Genomic DNA, 16,099 nt, shown 5'->3' on the forward strand with positions numbered 1-16,099 from the left:
ACATCATTTATTAATGCCTGTGAGAAGTCAAGTCATAATGGTGGAAGAAAGATCCTCAAAAGTGGTAAAAGGGTTTCTAGAGAGTTGTGTTCTCTGGACTTCAAGTGGTAGAAGTGTAACTTCTTAAGGTCTGTAGAAAGTTTGAGAGCAGGCACATGCCTACTACTTGCACATGTGACATTGCAAGCTTCCGTTCAACACTTGAGACTGCGATTTTGCTATAAAATCTGTACTCATTAGAGTATGCAAACTGAAGCATAAATCAGATTTGAATGAAGCCATCCAAGAAGCTTTCTCTGTTAAAAGTGGTCCTTTTCTTCCTCACCCCGTCTTGCTTTGCACTGCTTCTGGCACCCCTCTGATCCTTAGGTTGATTAGCTGATCCAATACTAATCTGACACTAATTGCCCACATTTTTGCTAGGTAACCTTTCCAACACATAATAAAGTTGGTTAAGATAAGGGACTTAAGGAGCTCAGGCTAGTGCAACAGGGAAAAGGGAGCATCAGATCTCATTTTATTGATACTCACTACAAAATACTGTCTGCAGATCATGTGCAAGACCAAGTTTCTTTTCGACACATATCAGTTGGATGCCAAATGACCTCCAGTCCTTGTTTTTGTAGTGTTCCTGAGAAAGGAACCTAGGAATGGAGCTAGGCATGCACTAAGAAAAGTTAAACTAGTGATTGCTTCAATAGGCTGCTGCATTCTCAAAACTTTCGGCAGCTTTCAGCATGACACCTCCAGAAATTTGACAAGTTTCACTGGTTGCAGTGAAACTGGTATTTGATGCAGAACCAGAAGTGCATGTTAACCAGTAACACTAGTAGCTGCAATACAAGTCTGCTCAACCCCAGAAAGAGTAGAACTCATCTGTGTTAGGGCTCCTTTTTGGACAGAGTCATCACTCTGTTACTTGAGGGCTAAACTGACGATGCACATACCTATGTAGTATTAAATTCTGACTTAAAGTCCCATGTCTCAAAGCTCAACTGTTTGTGATGCCGATTCACCATCAAGACGTCACCGGTGTCCCTAAGCTACCATCACAGCGATTTCCAAAGCGCGATGCAGTCTGAATCTGTTCTAATGTTCCTGCTGCTTCCTTCATCTGCTGATAGATGTTCGCCCACTCTCTTCTTGATCTGTGTCCTGATAGAACTCTGCCTTGGTAAGAACACATCACTGTAACACAGGCAGGATAGTTCAGAAAAAGGAAATGTCTTGATTAACACTGAGTCATGGCATATTATACGACTTACTACTTATATACAATTCTCTTAAAATACAAGTCATAAAACACATGTTGCTGCATTTACAATACCACTGCTAACCCCCTTTGTAACTTACGTCACAAAGTCTTAACTTTGGAGGTTTTGCTGTTGTTTACCTTGACCTCATCAGATGAATGATTAATAGTGTTTAACACAGCATTCAAGTCATTTAATGTTTCTCGAGGGAGCATGCCAGATTCAGTAACTCGAAAAGTACTCAGCATAATGGACAAGATTATGTTCAACAGTATGTTATAAAATGCTATTTTTTTCTTAGCGCAGTCCTGTAACATCCCTTCCAGCTAGACATATTGCTTTTTTTCAGCAACTCCTTTGTGCCCATTCTGTCAATTGACCTTTTATCAACTGGTCTTTCGTAACAGGAAAGCAGCAATAGGCAATGCCTTGCCACGCCATTCCTCCTAAAATCCCATTGCACATTTTTTGGTATTTCATCAGCTTATGTTCTTTGGATTGTAAGTAATAAACTGGAAAAGCACAGCACCTGAAAACTTCCCGTGACATCCCCCAACCTCTGCACACACCAAGTTATTCTAAAATAACAGCTTTGTCATTTAGAGTTTACATTCTCTCTTAATCTGACAGACTTGTAAACACAGACACACACTCACCAGTTTCCAACAGGCTAACTATATTCACCCTCTAAGCAGGGTGTGCAAAGCTGTTTTTGCTGTCACGGTACCAAAAAGAGTCTTTCATTAGCACTGTGCCAAAGACCCTTTCAGCTTATTGGCCAAAATCTTAAGTACTTGAGGGTTCCTGTAGTTTGGTATTTTTCCTTTGTAGGTCACCTTCTTATAAAAGCTACACTCAATTTAATATAGCACTTGGAAACAGCTTTATACAACTGGTCATGGGTGATTGCTTGCTGGCACTCATTAAAAACAAGCACTAACATTTAACACTCGTTTAGCAAATAGTCCTGGGACAAAGTCATTTTTTGGCCTCAGCAACCTTGCTAATACATCCTTATTAGAACTAGCTGCCTCATTAAATAGCTTCAGATGAAAAGGGTTTGTTGAATCTCTAAGCAGTAGCAACTACCGATTTTCTGTCAATGCCCGGTACTTGACAAGGACCAAAGACCTCAAATGCTCACATGTGCTCCTCAGTACACTTTAAGGGAAACCCTGCAGAAATGGCTTCTACTACAGAAGATTCTCATGTGCCATTTTATGCTCCTCTGTCATTGTTGGATCCTGACAGCAGTAAAAGAAAACAAGCACACTGGGCTTGTATTAAAAAAAAAAAAGAAGCTCTGTTAAAAACTTAACCAGAGAGAGGCTGAAAGTGTGCTGCTGAAGTTAACAAGAACAGAGTCAATCGGTATAAAATAAAACAGTTGGAGAAAGATGCAAGTTAACCCACAAGTACAGCACTATTTTCTATCACTGTGAAAGGCGTCATGTCCCCCACTGCTGCCCACATCAGACAGATACGATTCTCCAGGAGAACAAAAGCAAAAATTGTGGAATCTAACCCTTGTCCAGGGAAACTGTTGTGCCAGTGAATTATAAACAAAACCACTCCCTCCCCCTCCTAGTTTTCAACAAGCAGCACAGCAAGCAACGGTTACAAAACCAGCTGGCAGGCAGCAAACTCAGCAGAGTACCAACACTTCCCCCTCTTGAATAGCTAAGACTCTACATGCACCCTTTCTGTCAGTACCAAACCCTCTTTCTCTAGATAATACATACACATTTCTGCGACAGAAAAGGCTCTCAGTAAGAGCCAAGCTAAAAGCCTAGAGTTATTTGGTCACCTTCAATTAATCTAGAACTTTTCTTTTGGACTGAAAATGTTAACATCCTTCCACCTCCCTCCTTCAAGTGACTTCAGTATTTATGCTCTTGTAGCTACATGCAGGTATATCATGAAATTTGTCAGAGGTCAAGTAAATTCCACTTGAAGTCAAAACCCATGCTTCCTGAGAAGCAATCCAGATTAATATGTGCCCAATTTTCTTCTGCCTACTCAGATAGCTTGAGAGCTAGGCACACCTCCTCCCCAAACACTTCCTGTAGATTATCAAACTCTTTACAGCAACAGGTCTCCACTTCATGGCACATTTTGGTGCTACACAGGACAACTACACAAGGCAGCTCGACTGCATGAAAGAACTCATCATTCAGGAACACAAAACCCTGATGATTGGAGTAAAGGCAAATAAAATGGTTCTTTGGTTTACCTCCTGTCACTGACAGGTTAAAATATAAAAGGAAAAAGTCAAGCACAAATTTTAGGGCTGCATAAAGAGCCCATTCACCAGGTTATAAGAAGTAACAAGCATTTGATTGTGTAAGCTTAATAAAGCCACAGTAACAGAGATTTCTCTAGGAACCATCACTGCTGGAATTAAAGGCAGTTAAAACACAAAATCTAGGACAGGAGAAAGGATGCTGTCTCAAAGCAAACCAATGCAATCCAGCATGCTACAGAAGGGAAGCACCTGCTGAAAAAATGCTTTATCAGCATATGCACAGCACAAGTAAACTAGAGCAAGAAAAAACAGTTTAAATTGCTGAAGAACAAGATGAATTACGCAGCTTGCCCGATTCTTTTCTCACCACCAAATCTGAAACATTCAGATAAATGGCCACTAATTCTCAAACGCACAGAAGTACACCACTCATTTGCTGCTACGCTAACTGCATGTTCAAACAAGATAGCAAGATGTGTGTCTATGCTTTAGAACAGATACTTGGAAGAGGGGATAATCTATGAACATACACTCCAGGAGAGAACACAGTTATGGGTCAAAATATAGACTAAGGTTCAGGGGTAAAAGGGTATTGATTTTAAATGATCCATATCTTCTCATAAGCATCATTATATAACTGACAGATCAAGAGCACTGGCAGAAGGATGCAGCTATTTTATTATTATTATGGATAACCATGCTCCATACAGCTAATAAACCTTTGCCACATGTATTTAGTGAATAACACAATTTACAGAGAGTAGGATCTTTCATGTAATTTTTAGATCACAGCTATGCAACCACCCAAATAGTTTACTGGTGCCAGAGACTAAACCCTCAGAAAAACAAAATCTAAACAAAACCACACTTCTAGGACTAATTTTGATTTCTTAATACCACCTCTTTTTTTTTTCCATTAAGATGTTTTATTTCTACAGAGGACCAATATTTTGGCCCATCAAAATCAGAAACGGACAATATACAGTGCAAGCTGTTGGAAGATGGAAAATTATTCTGAATACAATGACATGCTTGCACACAACTCCTTAGAAAAGACTATTAATTCATCAAAAGCAGCTAGTACCCCTTAATTGCTCAGACTGCTTCCTCCTATGAGTGAACGAAAAAGTGCACATACAAGTAGGCAGAATGAAAGGAATCTTATATAGGAGAGTTTGGAGCAGATTTTATATAAAGGAGCTGCAATGATATAAATAGGAAAGCAGAAGGAAAAGTAAACAATGTTGTATTACCACAGGATATACACATTTTCACACTAATACCTCAGCATTAGGCCCAGTAAATTTTGGGGAAGTATAATAACTATTAGAATACATCTATATTATGATATTCAAGAAAGTCAGTATGTTTAGCTTGTCCTAAGTAGAAGCATTTGAAAGCATATTAAATGACCGTGGTTGTTCTATCACCAAGACACTATATAGCTCTCATCCCCTTTCCTTCTCCAGCATGGAAATCCCCCAACTGCTATCATCAGCTTCAAAGTGGTTATATTTAGCCACTGGAATACTAATGCAATGGGCACCACTCAAGTCCTTGTATGCCCAAGTACTATTGCCATCCACAGAAGAACAATGACTTTGTATTACTGTGATCTAAACAAGAGCCTCTTTAAAACCAAAGGAAAACCATGCTTTTTAATAATAAGTTATGTGTACTCAGGCAGTTGCACTTGGCCGGAATGTACAGTAGAGAAAAAAGTAAATTCTAGCTGGCACTGGAGTAACAGCTGCACTGAGGCTTATACAAAACAAAGGATGATACATTGCGCAGTGTTTCTTACAGATTATTTAGAATGCTGCAGTATTTCACCTAATAATGGCCATTTGGCAAGCTAATCTTGGTACTTTCAACAGCAGAGTGTTTTGGAACGAACTCTTAAGAAGAAAACAAAAATTTAAAGATATGACAGCGTTAAAAATAAGAAACCACAGAGGAAGGAATAGGAGTTTATGCTGAAAGTAAAAAAAGCAGAAGGCCATATAAGGCAGAACAGCAAGGCCCAAATGGCAAAAAAAAAAAAATAAAATTCTGTGGCAACATACAGCAAACTGGGAAAGAGAGAAGACAAGTACAGGAAAGCTAAATATTTGTAGTGAGCCAAAACGAAAGAAGCAGACTTTTGTTGAAAGGATGAAAGCAAAGAAACCCCAATAGGCTAACAAATCCCAAGAATGCCTGAAAAGAAGACAGAATGAGAGTACTTTAACCATTTTAGTTCCACATTTCTAAAATTAAACACACTGATTCATCCACATAATTTCTATCTAGCTAAGCAAATGCATAGAGAAATTTACAGATCAGTCATTATGGGCTTTTACTTTGGGTTATTCCACTTGCAGGCAACAGGTAACTCTCATTATTCAATCAGGAAAGTCAGAGACAAGAATGAAAGTAACCTTCAAAAAAGATGATCCCAAACACATTGTCAGATAAACATATATGTTCAAAATATCTGCTAGTAAAACTCAACTTTTCTTCTTTCCAACCTTAGCAAATTCTGCTGTGTGCTAAGACTTCGCACTTTATATACATATTTTACAACCTTTCACACAGTGCAAATAGGAATACTGGGTATTTCCTGTTATCATGATATTGAGAAATGTCCTACAGAAGTTACAGCAGCATACAGAGTGCGCTGGCTTGGCTTATTAGCCACAAATACCTGTTCTGATTCCATTAAAAGGACACTTGAAAGTGAATTCCATAGGGCTCAAACTCATCAAGTTAAGACAGTCTAATAAAGGTTGTGTCAGCTGAACCACGACAGTGGTCCATGCACAAGCCCAGAATCTCTGGCAAATGCAGTTAAAGCAACAACCCAATTCTTTTGCATAGAAGGCTACGTTAAGAAGCATCAGCATGTTTTTGCTGCTGGATAAAACCATACAGTTTCTGTAACTAAGCTGATACACTAAAATCATTAAGTCATGGTAAATTTTAATAGTGAGTTTAGGATGAATGCCTCTTCCACTTTACTGTGCTGATAACCACCTGTATATAACCTGGGAGAAGCATTAATCACGGTTCTGAAACTCTCTAACCAGAAGGTACTTTTGTCCAATTCCTGGCCACTACCCTTGTGTAACACCTAATTAAACTGTGGAACGCCTTACCATGGGCGTTGCTGTGGCTGTTAGAATTTACAAAGGCTCATGCACCAAAAATCCAAACGCACTGCCACCAGCTCAGAATATCTGTGAGCCACCAGTTACTACAGGCTGGGAGAGTGTCCTTGGGAAGTAACACAACATACTTCCCCATCCCTGTACTCATCCTTATGAGCGTTACTGGCTACTGTCCGAGATAAGATATCATGTACTTTGGATGTTTGTTTGGTCTAATCCAGAATGGCCATTCTTCCAACAAGAATGCTTGCTAACAGATGTTTCTGTCCTAATCTTCAAAATGATAGCCAAGGTTCAGATTACATTCTCCTTTCGCTTCTTATTAATTGAAGGTTACAGAACAAAAATGTCTTGATACGAGCAATGTCTCGGCAGAGAACAAACCAGTGTGAGTCCCTTTCCTTTGAGGAAGGAATAAAAAAAAAAAACAAAGCTGGTTAATATAAAGCGTAAACTCGCATTTATGCCCAGTCTTTTCACCCAAGTTCATACACATCTAACCGAGTATTTTTGGCATCTTCCTGGTTTTAATACAATTATTTAGCAGGCATAAAGAGTTTGTAGGCTCACAGTTGACATTTCTGGAACTTATTTCAAGCATTGAAGCACTTATGTCAAAACTCATGTTTCCTAGCAAGCCTAACAGATAATCATATAACTTACATTTTCCTCGTCAGAAGGCAGTGGCGGCTCCTCTAAAAGCAGCCTCTGCTCGGACCTGTCCTCTTCAAAGGCTGCTTCTGCTGCTGCAGTGCCAGACATGTGTCCTTTTCTGAGCCGTAGACCTGGCTCTGGAGAACCAGCATTATCGAGTTCCGTTAGTTCATTCATGAGATGCTGGGAGCCTTCTCAAATATTCTCTTTCCTCTTGGTTCAGTTTGACTGTTTATGTACTGGCTCTGAAAGACAAACAGTCTGTATAACTGAACTGAAGTTTAAAAGAAGAGTGTAAGAATTGGCTGAAAGAAAAGCAAGCTTTTAAAAACTCCCGAACACCTAGGATATCTGCTTTTGTATGTGCACAAACTTGCACGGAATCAGTGATACATACTTCTAAACTGCTGGACAGTACATTCCTATCTTGTGATCAATAATACTTTCATAAGCTAACACAAGTTAAACACAACTTAGATAACAGAAAGTGAGCTCCACAAAACAGTAAAAAAAAAAAATAAAATCACAAAAGCACAGTGTTTTTGTAAATTATTTTTATTTTTACAAGCTTGTGAACACTTGGCTGCTGATACCATGTAAAAATTAACTACTTATAACAGGCATGTTATAACTATAAACTTCCTGTGGGTATGAAGCTCATATACAAGCTCAACCATGTGGGTTAAGTTTCAACAAAACTAGAACACTAAGTACTAGTACAGCTGCTCAGATAATAGCAAGCAAGCAGAGCTCAAGCAACAACCAACTTCAGACAGACTGCAATGAGAGTAATAGTACACACAGTGATTATGTTTCTGTTGCTTAAATGAACACGTTCAAAATTGCTGGTAGAAATGGGTCTACACTTACTTGGATAAGGAATTAGACCAGACAGATTTAAACACCATTCATTTCATCACAGCAATCAGAAAATGATAAAAAACCATAGCCTATGCTTTCTACTCAGAAAACTATTTTATGCTTATGACATTAAGGATGTGGGGTAAATTTAACTCAAGATTCTAAAGTTTAATTAAATTTGCAGAAAATTACCTTATTACCTGTTAACCTGAGCCCTCATCCAACAATATTATTGGTTACCTACTCATTTTGTAGACCACTATGGGGCGGTCACCTTGCTAATCAGCTGAGAGATACCTGTTTGACACTGGTAGCCTTGGGAGGCACAACAGGCAGAGCACTCTGCAGTCAGAGTGCCAGAAACTATTAGAATGAATTAGCATTCAGCTGAGGCTTCGGAATCACTCTGAATGAGAACCTATTCACTTTGTCCTGATCACTTCATGTCTTATTACTGTAGCATCTAAGCAGTTGGATGTGACTAACACGTAACATTAAGATAACTCATCTAACAAGTTTTAACTTGCCAGGGAGCATGATTAGATTGGAATTTTAGTGCCCAATGAAAGATGTTGAACCTTGTCATAATGTAGGAAAGCAAATTAAAAAAATATAAGATGGGGGATTGAGATTGGCAGTCTAGTAATAAAATGTCACCTCAAAAAAGCCAACAAATAACGTTCCTTTCAGGGACTAATCTCATTTACATATAACTGTGAGATGATTCTCAGCTCTGACAAATGTGCTAAACTTAATTTTGCTGCAGCAGTTTGTAAGATTATATCCCCTCAACTGCCTGGCAATCCCCATAGGAGAGAGCTGCTAATGAGCAGGTAACAGACTTTGCAGAACAAATGATGCCTCAGCTGTCCGAGTTCAGTATGGCACACTGCTTTAATCACCCAAGAAGGTAAGTTTACAATATGACAGCCAAACAGATGGTATGCACACCTTCCTGCTAACTTCACTACAGGGTCAGTAACCTCCATCTGGGAAGTAACATCTAAAATGGCCACAGCTGTTTACTTGATAAACACAAGTGCCACAGGACTACCACCCCATGAGAATCAAGCCAAGGTTTAACAACATTACACAGGAAGCCAAATGAAGAAGTTGAGCAAGTAGATTTTAGGACCAAGAACAAATATTTAGAAAGCCATAGAACAACTGAAATCTTGACTGTTTTTGCCATATTTCAAGCAGCCAATTCTATTTTTATGTGAGAAGCACGAAGACATCATCTCAGTGCCATTTGGCAAAACTGATCTAGGGAGGAAAGAAAACTATGCAATAAGAACTGCAGTTTGAAATGGAGCTGAATGTTTAATTTAAAAGGCAACTTCTAAGAGTCTAATTTCAATACACTACATTGTACCAATCTGAAGCTATGGCTGAAATAAAAAGATGCACGTAATCAGAGTAGCTGTTTGTAAACAAGTTACACACCCCTATCTGCTATTCCACACAACGTTTCAAACAGGTAGTTAGTTGAAACAGCAATAGTTAGTTTCACAGATTGCTCATTTTGCATTAGACATTTAACCAGCAAGTTTTACTAGTTTTTCTTTCTACCAGCTTTAAGCAATAGAATTGCCATTGTGTGCTGCATTATCTGCTATATTGCCTAACAGAATGTCCTTACATTACCTCTATGACACAGCAGGAGCCAATGTAACAACCAACACAACAGGCTTAACCACATTTAGCCAAGATACTTGTGAAAAGCTCTTCTAATACAAGAGTGCCAAGAGACAGGCACTAAAATCAGGCCTTGAAGATTCATTTCACCATACTCACTGCCAAGCAATCACTAAGGTTAAACATAAAAGATGCATTTCACCTCCAGTGAGTGAGATAGATGTGCATTCAGCAGTAGCTGAACTCTACAGCTCTGAAGAAATAGAAGTTGTCATTTCTTGAAATCATAGTGGAATTGCTCAATGAACTAAGATGTTTTCACGTTGTCCTTCATGAAGGATCCTTTTAGGCCTAAATATGCTTGCCCTTACTGAGCACGTAAAGGTAAGCAAGCCAAAACATAGTCCAGAAGCCTCACTACTGGATTTTAGTCCTTTTAAAAAAAGGTAAAAATGTACCACAAAAGCCAAAGACACATGCCTGACTGCAACATGGAGTTGCCAATAGAAAACTGCTATAGGATGACCTTTTCCTAAGAGAATAGGGAGCCACAATGGTTGAAATGCAGCAAACAGGTGTTCTGTCTCTAAGACTAGGCAGCTTATGAAAACAAAAACTAGAAAATGGAAAGCTACAGACACTTGAGGTCTTGGAAGACATTGTTTTGTGTTTCGCTGAGATTATAAATGTCACATATAAGTCATTTAACTTTTTTTGTAGCATGCAACACACTAAAAGCTTTCATTAAGACTAGATTTCATTTAAAGAGGAAGCTGGCATGTACAACTGAAAATCTACTTACTGATTGCATATATACTAAGCATAATATCAGCATCTAGATCAATCAGCAAGTTCCTGCCATGTTTTAAATCAGCTGGGAAAAGCTTCTACAGAGTTCGGTTTGTTTGTTTTTTAAATACAAAAACCATCTAAAGGCTAAGTCAGCTTTTAGAAAGGAGTTGCCAATTTAATGCTATCATAGTTCTAAACATAGCCTATAAATACAAAATGTAGCACTCCATTAGTTGACTTAATAGGCTGTTGCCACCACAGAACCTGTAACAGCCTAAGCAGTTATCACCCCCAGGTGCTCACTCCATCCCAGTTCAGAAGTCAACCCCACAGTGAGGAGAGTGAGTACCAGTTTCAGGCTGTAGACAGTCACTTGTAACCTTTCTGAAAAGAGAATCAGAAGGCAGTACTACTTCAGCACTTCACCGCAATTGTGCAACATCAGAAGAGTCAGCATCTACAAGTACAGCATATTTAGGACACTGCTTCACTCCTCAAGATGACAAGGAAAGAGTAGTCACACAAAGTTAAGCACCACAAGATGATGCTACTATTCCTTGTATGATCTTCCTGGTTATTCCCCAGGATAAGTGATACAACCCTTCTAACCTCCCAGAATTTACCTGACACAAGGGCTAGTTTTCCATCTAAGCCACACAGCAGCAAAAGAAAGAAACCACACTAATGGTGGTGTTTGCAGTTAAATTTAAGAAATCTTTTGTTCCCTTTTTAGGATAAAACAGCGTCCTGGACAGTCAAACTACCTCCCACTACCCTTAAGGAAAGCAATCTCTCCAGCATTCAACTCTTCTCAGAATATTCCTCCTTTAAGCAGCACAAGAAAGATCCCTTCAGAGGTACTGTATTCTATCTGTAGCTGGTATTTGGAAGAAGAATGAAAACTGTATCCCCTTCCATTCCCCTCTCACTTACTCAACAGCCTTTTTGATAGAAACTTTCCTGGTCACTAAGGCAATGGCATCCACTGTATGCTCCTTCCTTTCTAATCCTCTTTAAAGCACCCATTAAACTAGCACAAGCCATGTCTATACATTGGACAAATTTTCATAAGATAGCTCATTCTCCTAAGAAAGCTTAGTTATCAAAAGAACAAAAAGTCATCATGACAATTTCAGGCTACATCATTTCTCAGAACATTCATTAATATTTAACAAAGGGTTTGACTGTTTGAAAATTATTGTAAGAGATACTATCTCAATCTATAAACTTGCCTTGTGTCCATATATCATCACAGCTACAACCGCATCACTAGCTAGTTAGCTATATCCATGCCAGCAGAACATCAAAGCTAACTGAGCAGTAAACTACTTATGCTGAGTAACTTTACCAAATCCAAAGTTGTTTAGACTAGGCATTAGTAACAAACCAGGCAAAACTCCATTTCAAGAACTGCTAGCACAGGTGCAAGTGGCAAAGCGCAACATGAGCTACCCATGACCAGACTGTGGTAAGAACACACCTTACATGGGGTGACGGAAGAGAACTTCTTGCCTATAAAATACTTAATTCTGGCTATCTCATCTGAAATAAGGTATGCTAAACAAAAACATAGCTTTCTTGGCACATTGTGTTTCTAGTTCTGTCTCCTGGTATGGAGGTTGGGTCAAAGATAGTCCCCCCCCACCAACAGTATTCAGTAACATCACACAAAACCTTAAATTATTCTCAGGTGACACTGGCATCATCCTATCACCCATCTGGTTCCCTTACTCCCTAGCATCAGTACTGCTGCTCAATTTTGTTCATCATCAGTGAGCTGTTGGCAAGGTGTTGGGTTTCATGCTTTGGGGCTTGGGGGAGCAGTCATCTTTGACTTTCTGCCTATGTGACAGCTGGTCCATTTACCAAGGAAATCAGGCAAGCACCGGCACTGTTTCAAGGCAGGCATATACAGTTTGGGTAAGGAAAAGAGGAAGAAGTCAGACAGCAAACACTATGTCACATGAGTTAAGACTGCTGTTGCATGTAACCCATACAGGTAGCCTAGCTGGGTCACTTATTAACTACATGGGGTACCCACTGCTTGGCTGCTTTTTTCATTATGCATAGAGCAAAGCAGAAGAGATAAAAAATCCATACATTTTAAGTAGGTTTTATATTTAAGTAGGCGTGAGAGTTGTCCCTACATTAGAAAGCTAGAGCTAAAAAGTTAACAGTAGTATTGAAAGATCTGATAGTGTAACTTTAAATAAGGAATTTTTATACTCACACACACTGAGTCCTTCAGTAATTGAGCTGTCTTTTTCAATTAAAGAGTTAAACACCCACAGCAATATTCCAAATACTCTCCAAAACCAGTGTCAAAAACAAAGCAAACAAGGGCATGTATGAAGGGGGGGGGGGGAAATCACTAAAAACCTTGCTTTCTCAAAGTACCCTAAAGGAAAAGTATGAATTGGGCTGTAAAAATTCTTTGGAGGTCATCTTTAACAATGAGGAACAATGAGGAAGCAATCCAGCGCCTCTTCTCTTAGATGTAATTTCCCTAGATAAAGAGACATCTACAAAACAAAGATTAGGCTCCCGCAGAGGGTCAGTGGCCAAAAAGCTGTCTTTGCAACTTGTAAACTGTCACTGAACACTTCAGCCTAAGCTATATCACAGCAGGCTGCAGAGTCAAACAATCAAGCACGTTCTGATACATCAGGATCCAAAGAAAGGGAACAAGACAGCAGCCTGCCTACATTAACGTAATGCTTCCATTTCAGAGGATCCCATTGCATTGTTACAACATTTGTCCAATTTGTACTGCAAATTGGACCCCAGTTTTGTAACTGGGTTAAGTTTTACATCAGAGGTTGGCCCACCCCCAGCACACAACGCCCAGTTGTTACAGACTGGATGACTGCTGTAAAACAGTGTTACACTTCAATAAACAAAACCAAGAGAATTGTCTCAAAAGCAGTAAAAAGAGGAACAGAAGTTCAAGTTCTTTTCACACCACATTCCATAAGAATCCACAGCCCAGACCTGGAAAGCTTGCTTTTGATTCATTTTCATTAAATGGCTTAGTTTCTCCAAATGAGAAACGTTCCATCGTTGTGCCCATTTATGATTTTATTTCTATGGCATGTTACTAACTCATACCAACTTACTTCATGGTTGCCAACAACAAAAAGATGCACTTGTTTTTTGTTAGTAACACTTCGGATCACAGACTGTCTAAAACTGAAAGACTGAAGTGAGACGTTACTTTCCCCTTCAGTGAAAACTTACACCTCCTTTTAACTACTGCCTCAAGGACATCCACTTCACAGAACTGCTGGGTAAAGATGAGGAAACCAAAGTCTCTGGAGCAGGCACTAAAATCCAGAGCTAGACTACTAAACTGAAGTTGTATCCATTTAACTCCTCTACACAGAGGATATTATTGCATGAGAACGTAAATGGCACCAAAATCAACAGCAGCAATGAAGAAAGCAAACATTCCTCTGCCCTGGCAGGTGCAACACTCTCTTCTGAGGAAGCATAAGTTTGAACCTTCCTAGAAACTGAACTGAGATCTTTCACAACTCAAGAAAATGCTTCAAGGACCGGAGCAGCAGTACAAAACAATGCTACCACCCTGCTTTTAAAATCAAAGAGGAATACGCACATTTCAGGCTGCAAACTTAAAGCAGGAAAGCACTAAGACAATTGCCTTCAGTGCTTCTTATTGGCTTGCTTGGACATCTCTTCATTTAGGCGCCATCACTGCGCAGATTCAAGGGCTGGTTGGCACCAAGACAGGGCAGCCCCACTTGTCCCTGGGTGGGCTTCAAACAGTCCCACTTCTCATGGCTCAATTCACTATCAGAGACAACGTGACAGAAAGGGCATGACCACACACCTAAAAATTTTGATTCTCTCTGTATTTTATGGGCAGTATTTTCCTAACCTATTAAGGACTGACAGTTATTTCTTGGCTCAAGCCTTTAATTGTCACATACCATGGCCTTTATTATGACATGTTGACTGGCTGATTATTACCTAGCATAGCAAACCAAAAACCTCACCAAGATTACCGATTTTAATACAGCGGTTGGGATCTCAGAAGCTTGACTGCAGAAAGCTGACCATCACACTCTTTCCAGTTTTTGGAAGTATCTGCTCTTTAGTTTTGCTGATAAGCTTTACTCACGAGGCTGTGAGCTTGCTCATCAGTGTTTTATTTTGTGGCTGAAAGGTTTGGTCTATAAAATGTTTGCATTCCTGTATATGTAAAAAATAAGGACAAAGAAAACTTACTCCTTATGCTCAACAACAGCATTTCTTCAGTTGAAAACAGCATATATTCCTCTCCTCACAAACCATAATGTTGTTTTGCCGCAAGTCAGACAGCTCTAAAAATCTGCTATTTTTCTGTAGCAAAAGTATTATAAGAACATTGTAGGAATAACATTGACACCCACAGCATCATGTCAGTCTAAGATCCAAAAAGCAGTGCAACATCTTTTTCAGATTCTTTCTTAACCAAAACTTAAGCAGGAGAGGCAGATCTACTGTAACTAGACTGCACCCAACCTATGTCAGCCAGAAAGAGATTTAGTCAAATGGCTGAAGCTCTAGATAAGACCAGGTGAAGCTACGTATTAACTACATATCTTCACTTCCTTAACGCAATAGCCAGAGAATAATTTGTTTTCCAAGGCATAATCATTGACAGTTAAGAAATAAGCTGAAGTGAACTTTTAGTCTCCTCTACCATTTAATGCTACTCTTTCAGATAAAGATTTCTTTCCTGGTAATATTGTTTGAAATAATCTCAAATTCTGAGAAAAGACCAAGAACACTCATATCAGAATACATCACTGATGCAGAGTTTATCTTTTACATCTACTGTACTGTAACTAATGAGGTATGGGAAAACACTCATGGCCTACTTGTGATACTCTAATGTTACTGAAGAGCCAAACTTATTACCCATCTACATGCAAGCCCTTTAAGTAGGGCTTTATTAGCTACATACAGGACCTAAACCAAGACATGTGCAAAGATATTTTGCTGGTTTTTGTTTGAACATCTTGGCATAACACTTTTTGCTAGTATAACTGTGTTCCCTGCGGAGGTTTTTGCTAGTATAGCTGCAGCCTGCAGTCTAATCAGTAGCTATGCTAGTGTAAATTTTAAGTTTGAAACAGTTTAAGACCATAAACATGCTACAAGTTAATTTTCATGTAACCAGGAAGCATTTTGGGAATATACATATTTGGTATTTTCCATGACTTAATATCACTTATTGACTTATTCAGATGGCCACTGTGAGGGAGGGAAGAATCTTTGTCTCTTCCAACCCCAAACCCTAAAAAAATGCTGTAAATAAGCTGTGGCAATAACAAGTCCTTCACATCTACATACTTTCAGTGAAAAATATACTGTCCTTGCTTTGAAGCATGTAATTCCAATCCACCCAGAGCTACACTGCTTGTTTGGTTAGATGAGGTACTGGCTGTAACACTGGATGAATAACAACACCATTAAAGGAAAACAAAGATTATTTTGTTATG

The 16,099-nt window shown here is 39.1% G+C and overlaps 1 protein-coding gene across 5 annotated transcripts in view; it reads right to left on the minus strand.

Moving 5' to 3' along the window:
• ADIPOR2 (adiponectin receptor 2) overlaps positions 1 to 16,099 on the minus strand; it is a 44,811-nt gene that overhangs the window by 14,897 nt on the left and 13,815 nt on the right. For 4 of the 5 annotated variants that reach the window (XM_061444756.1, XM_061444751.1, XM_061444753.1 and 1 more), the window contains exon 2: positions 7,311 to 7,546. In XM_061444756.1, coding sequence (XP_061300740.1) covers positions 7,311 to 7,478 — 168 coding nt within the window. In that variant the 5' untranslated portion in view covers positions 7,479 to 7,546. Of the gene's footprint in view, positions 1 to 7,310; positions 7,547 to 14,608; positions 14,786 to 16,099 lie in introns of those variants that run through there. The other variant, XM_061444755.1, reaches the window with a different exon arrangement.

Source organism: Pezoporus flaviventris, unplaced genomic scaffold (genome assembly GCF_033815535.1).
Source record: "Pezoporus flaviventris isolate CSIRO_AGI_PZ_B2104156 unplaced genomic scaffold, CSIRO_AGI_Pfla_v1 ptg000002l, whole genome shotgun sequence".
Lineage (NCBI taxonomy): Eukaryota > Metazoa > Chordata > Aves > Psittaciformes > Psittacidae > Pezoporus > Pezoporus flaviventris.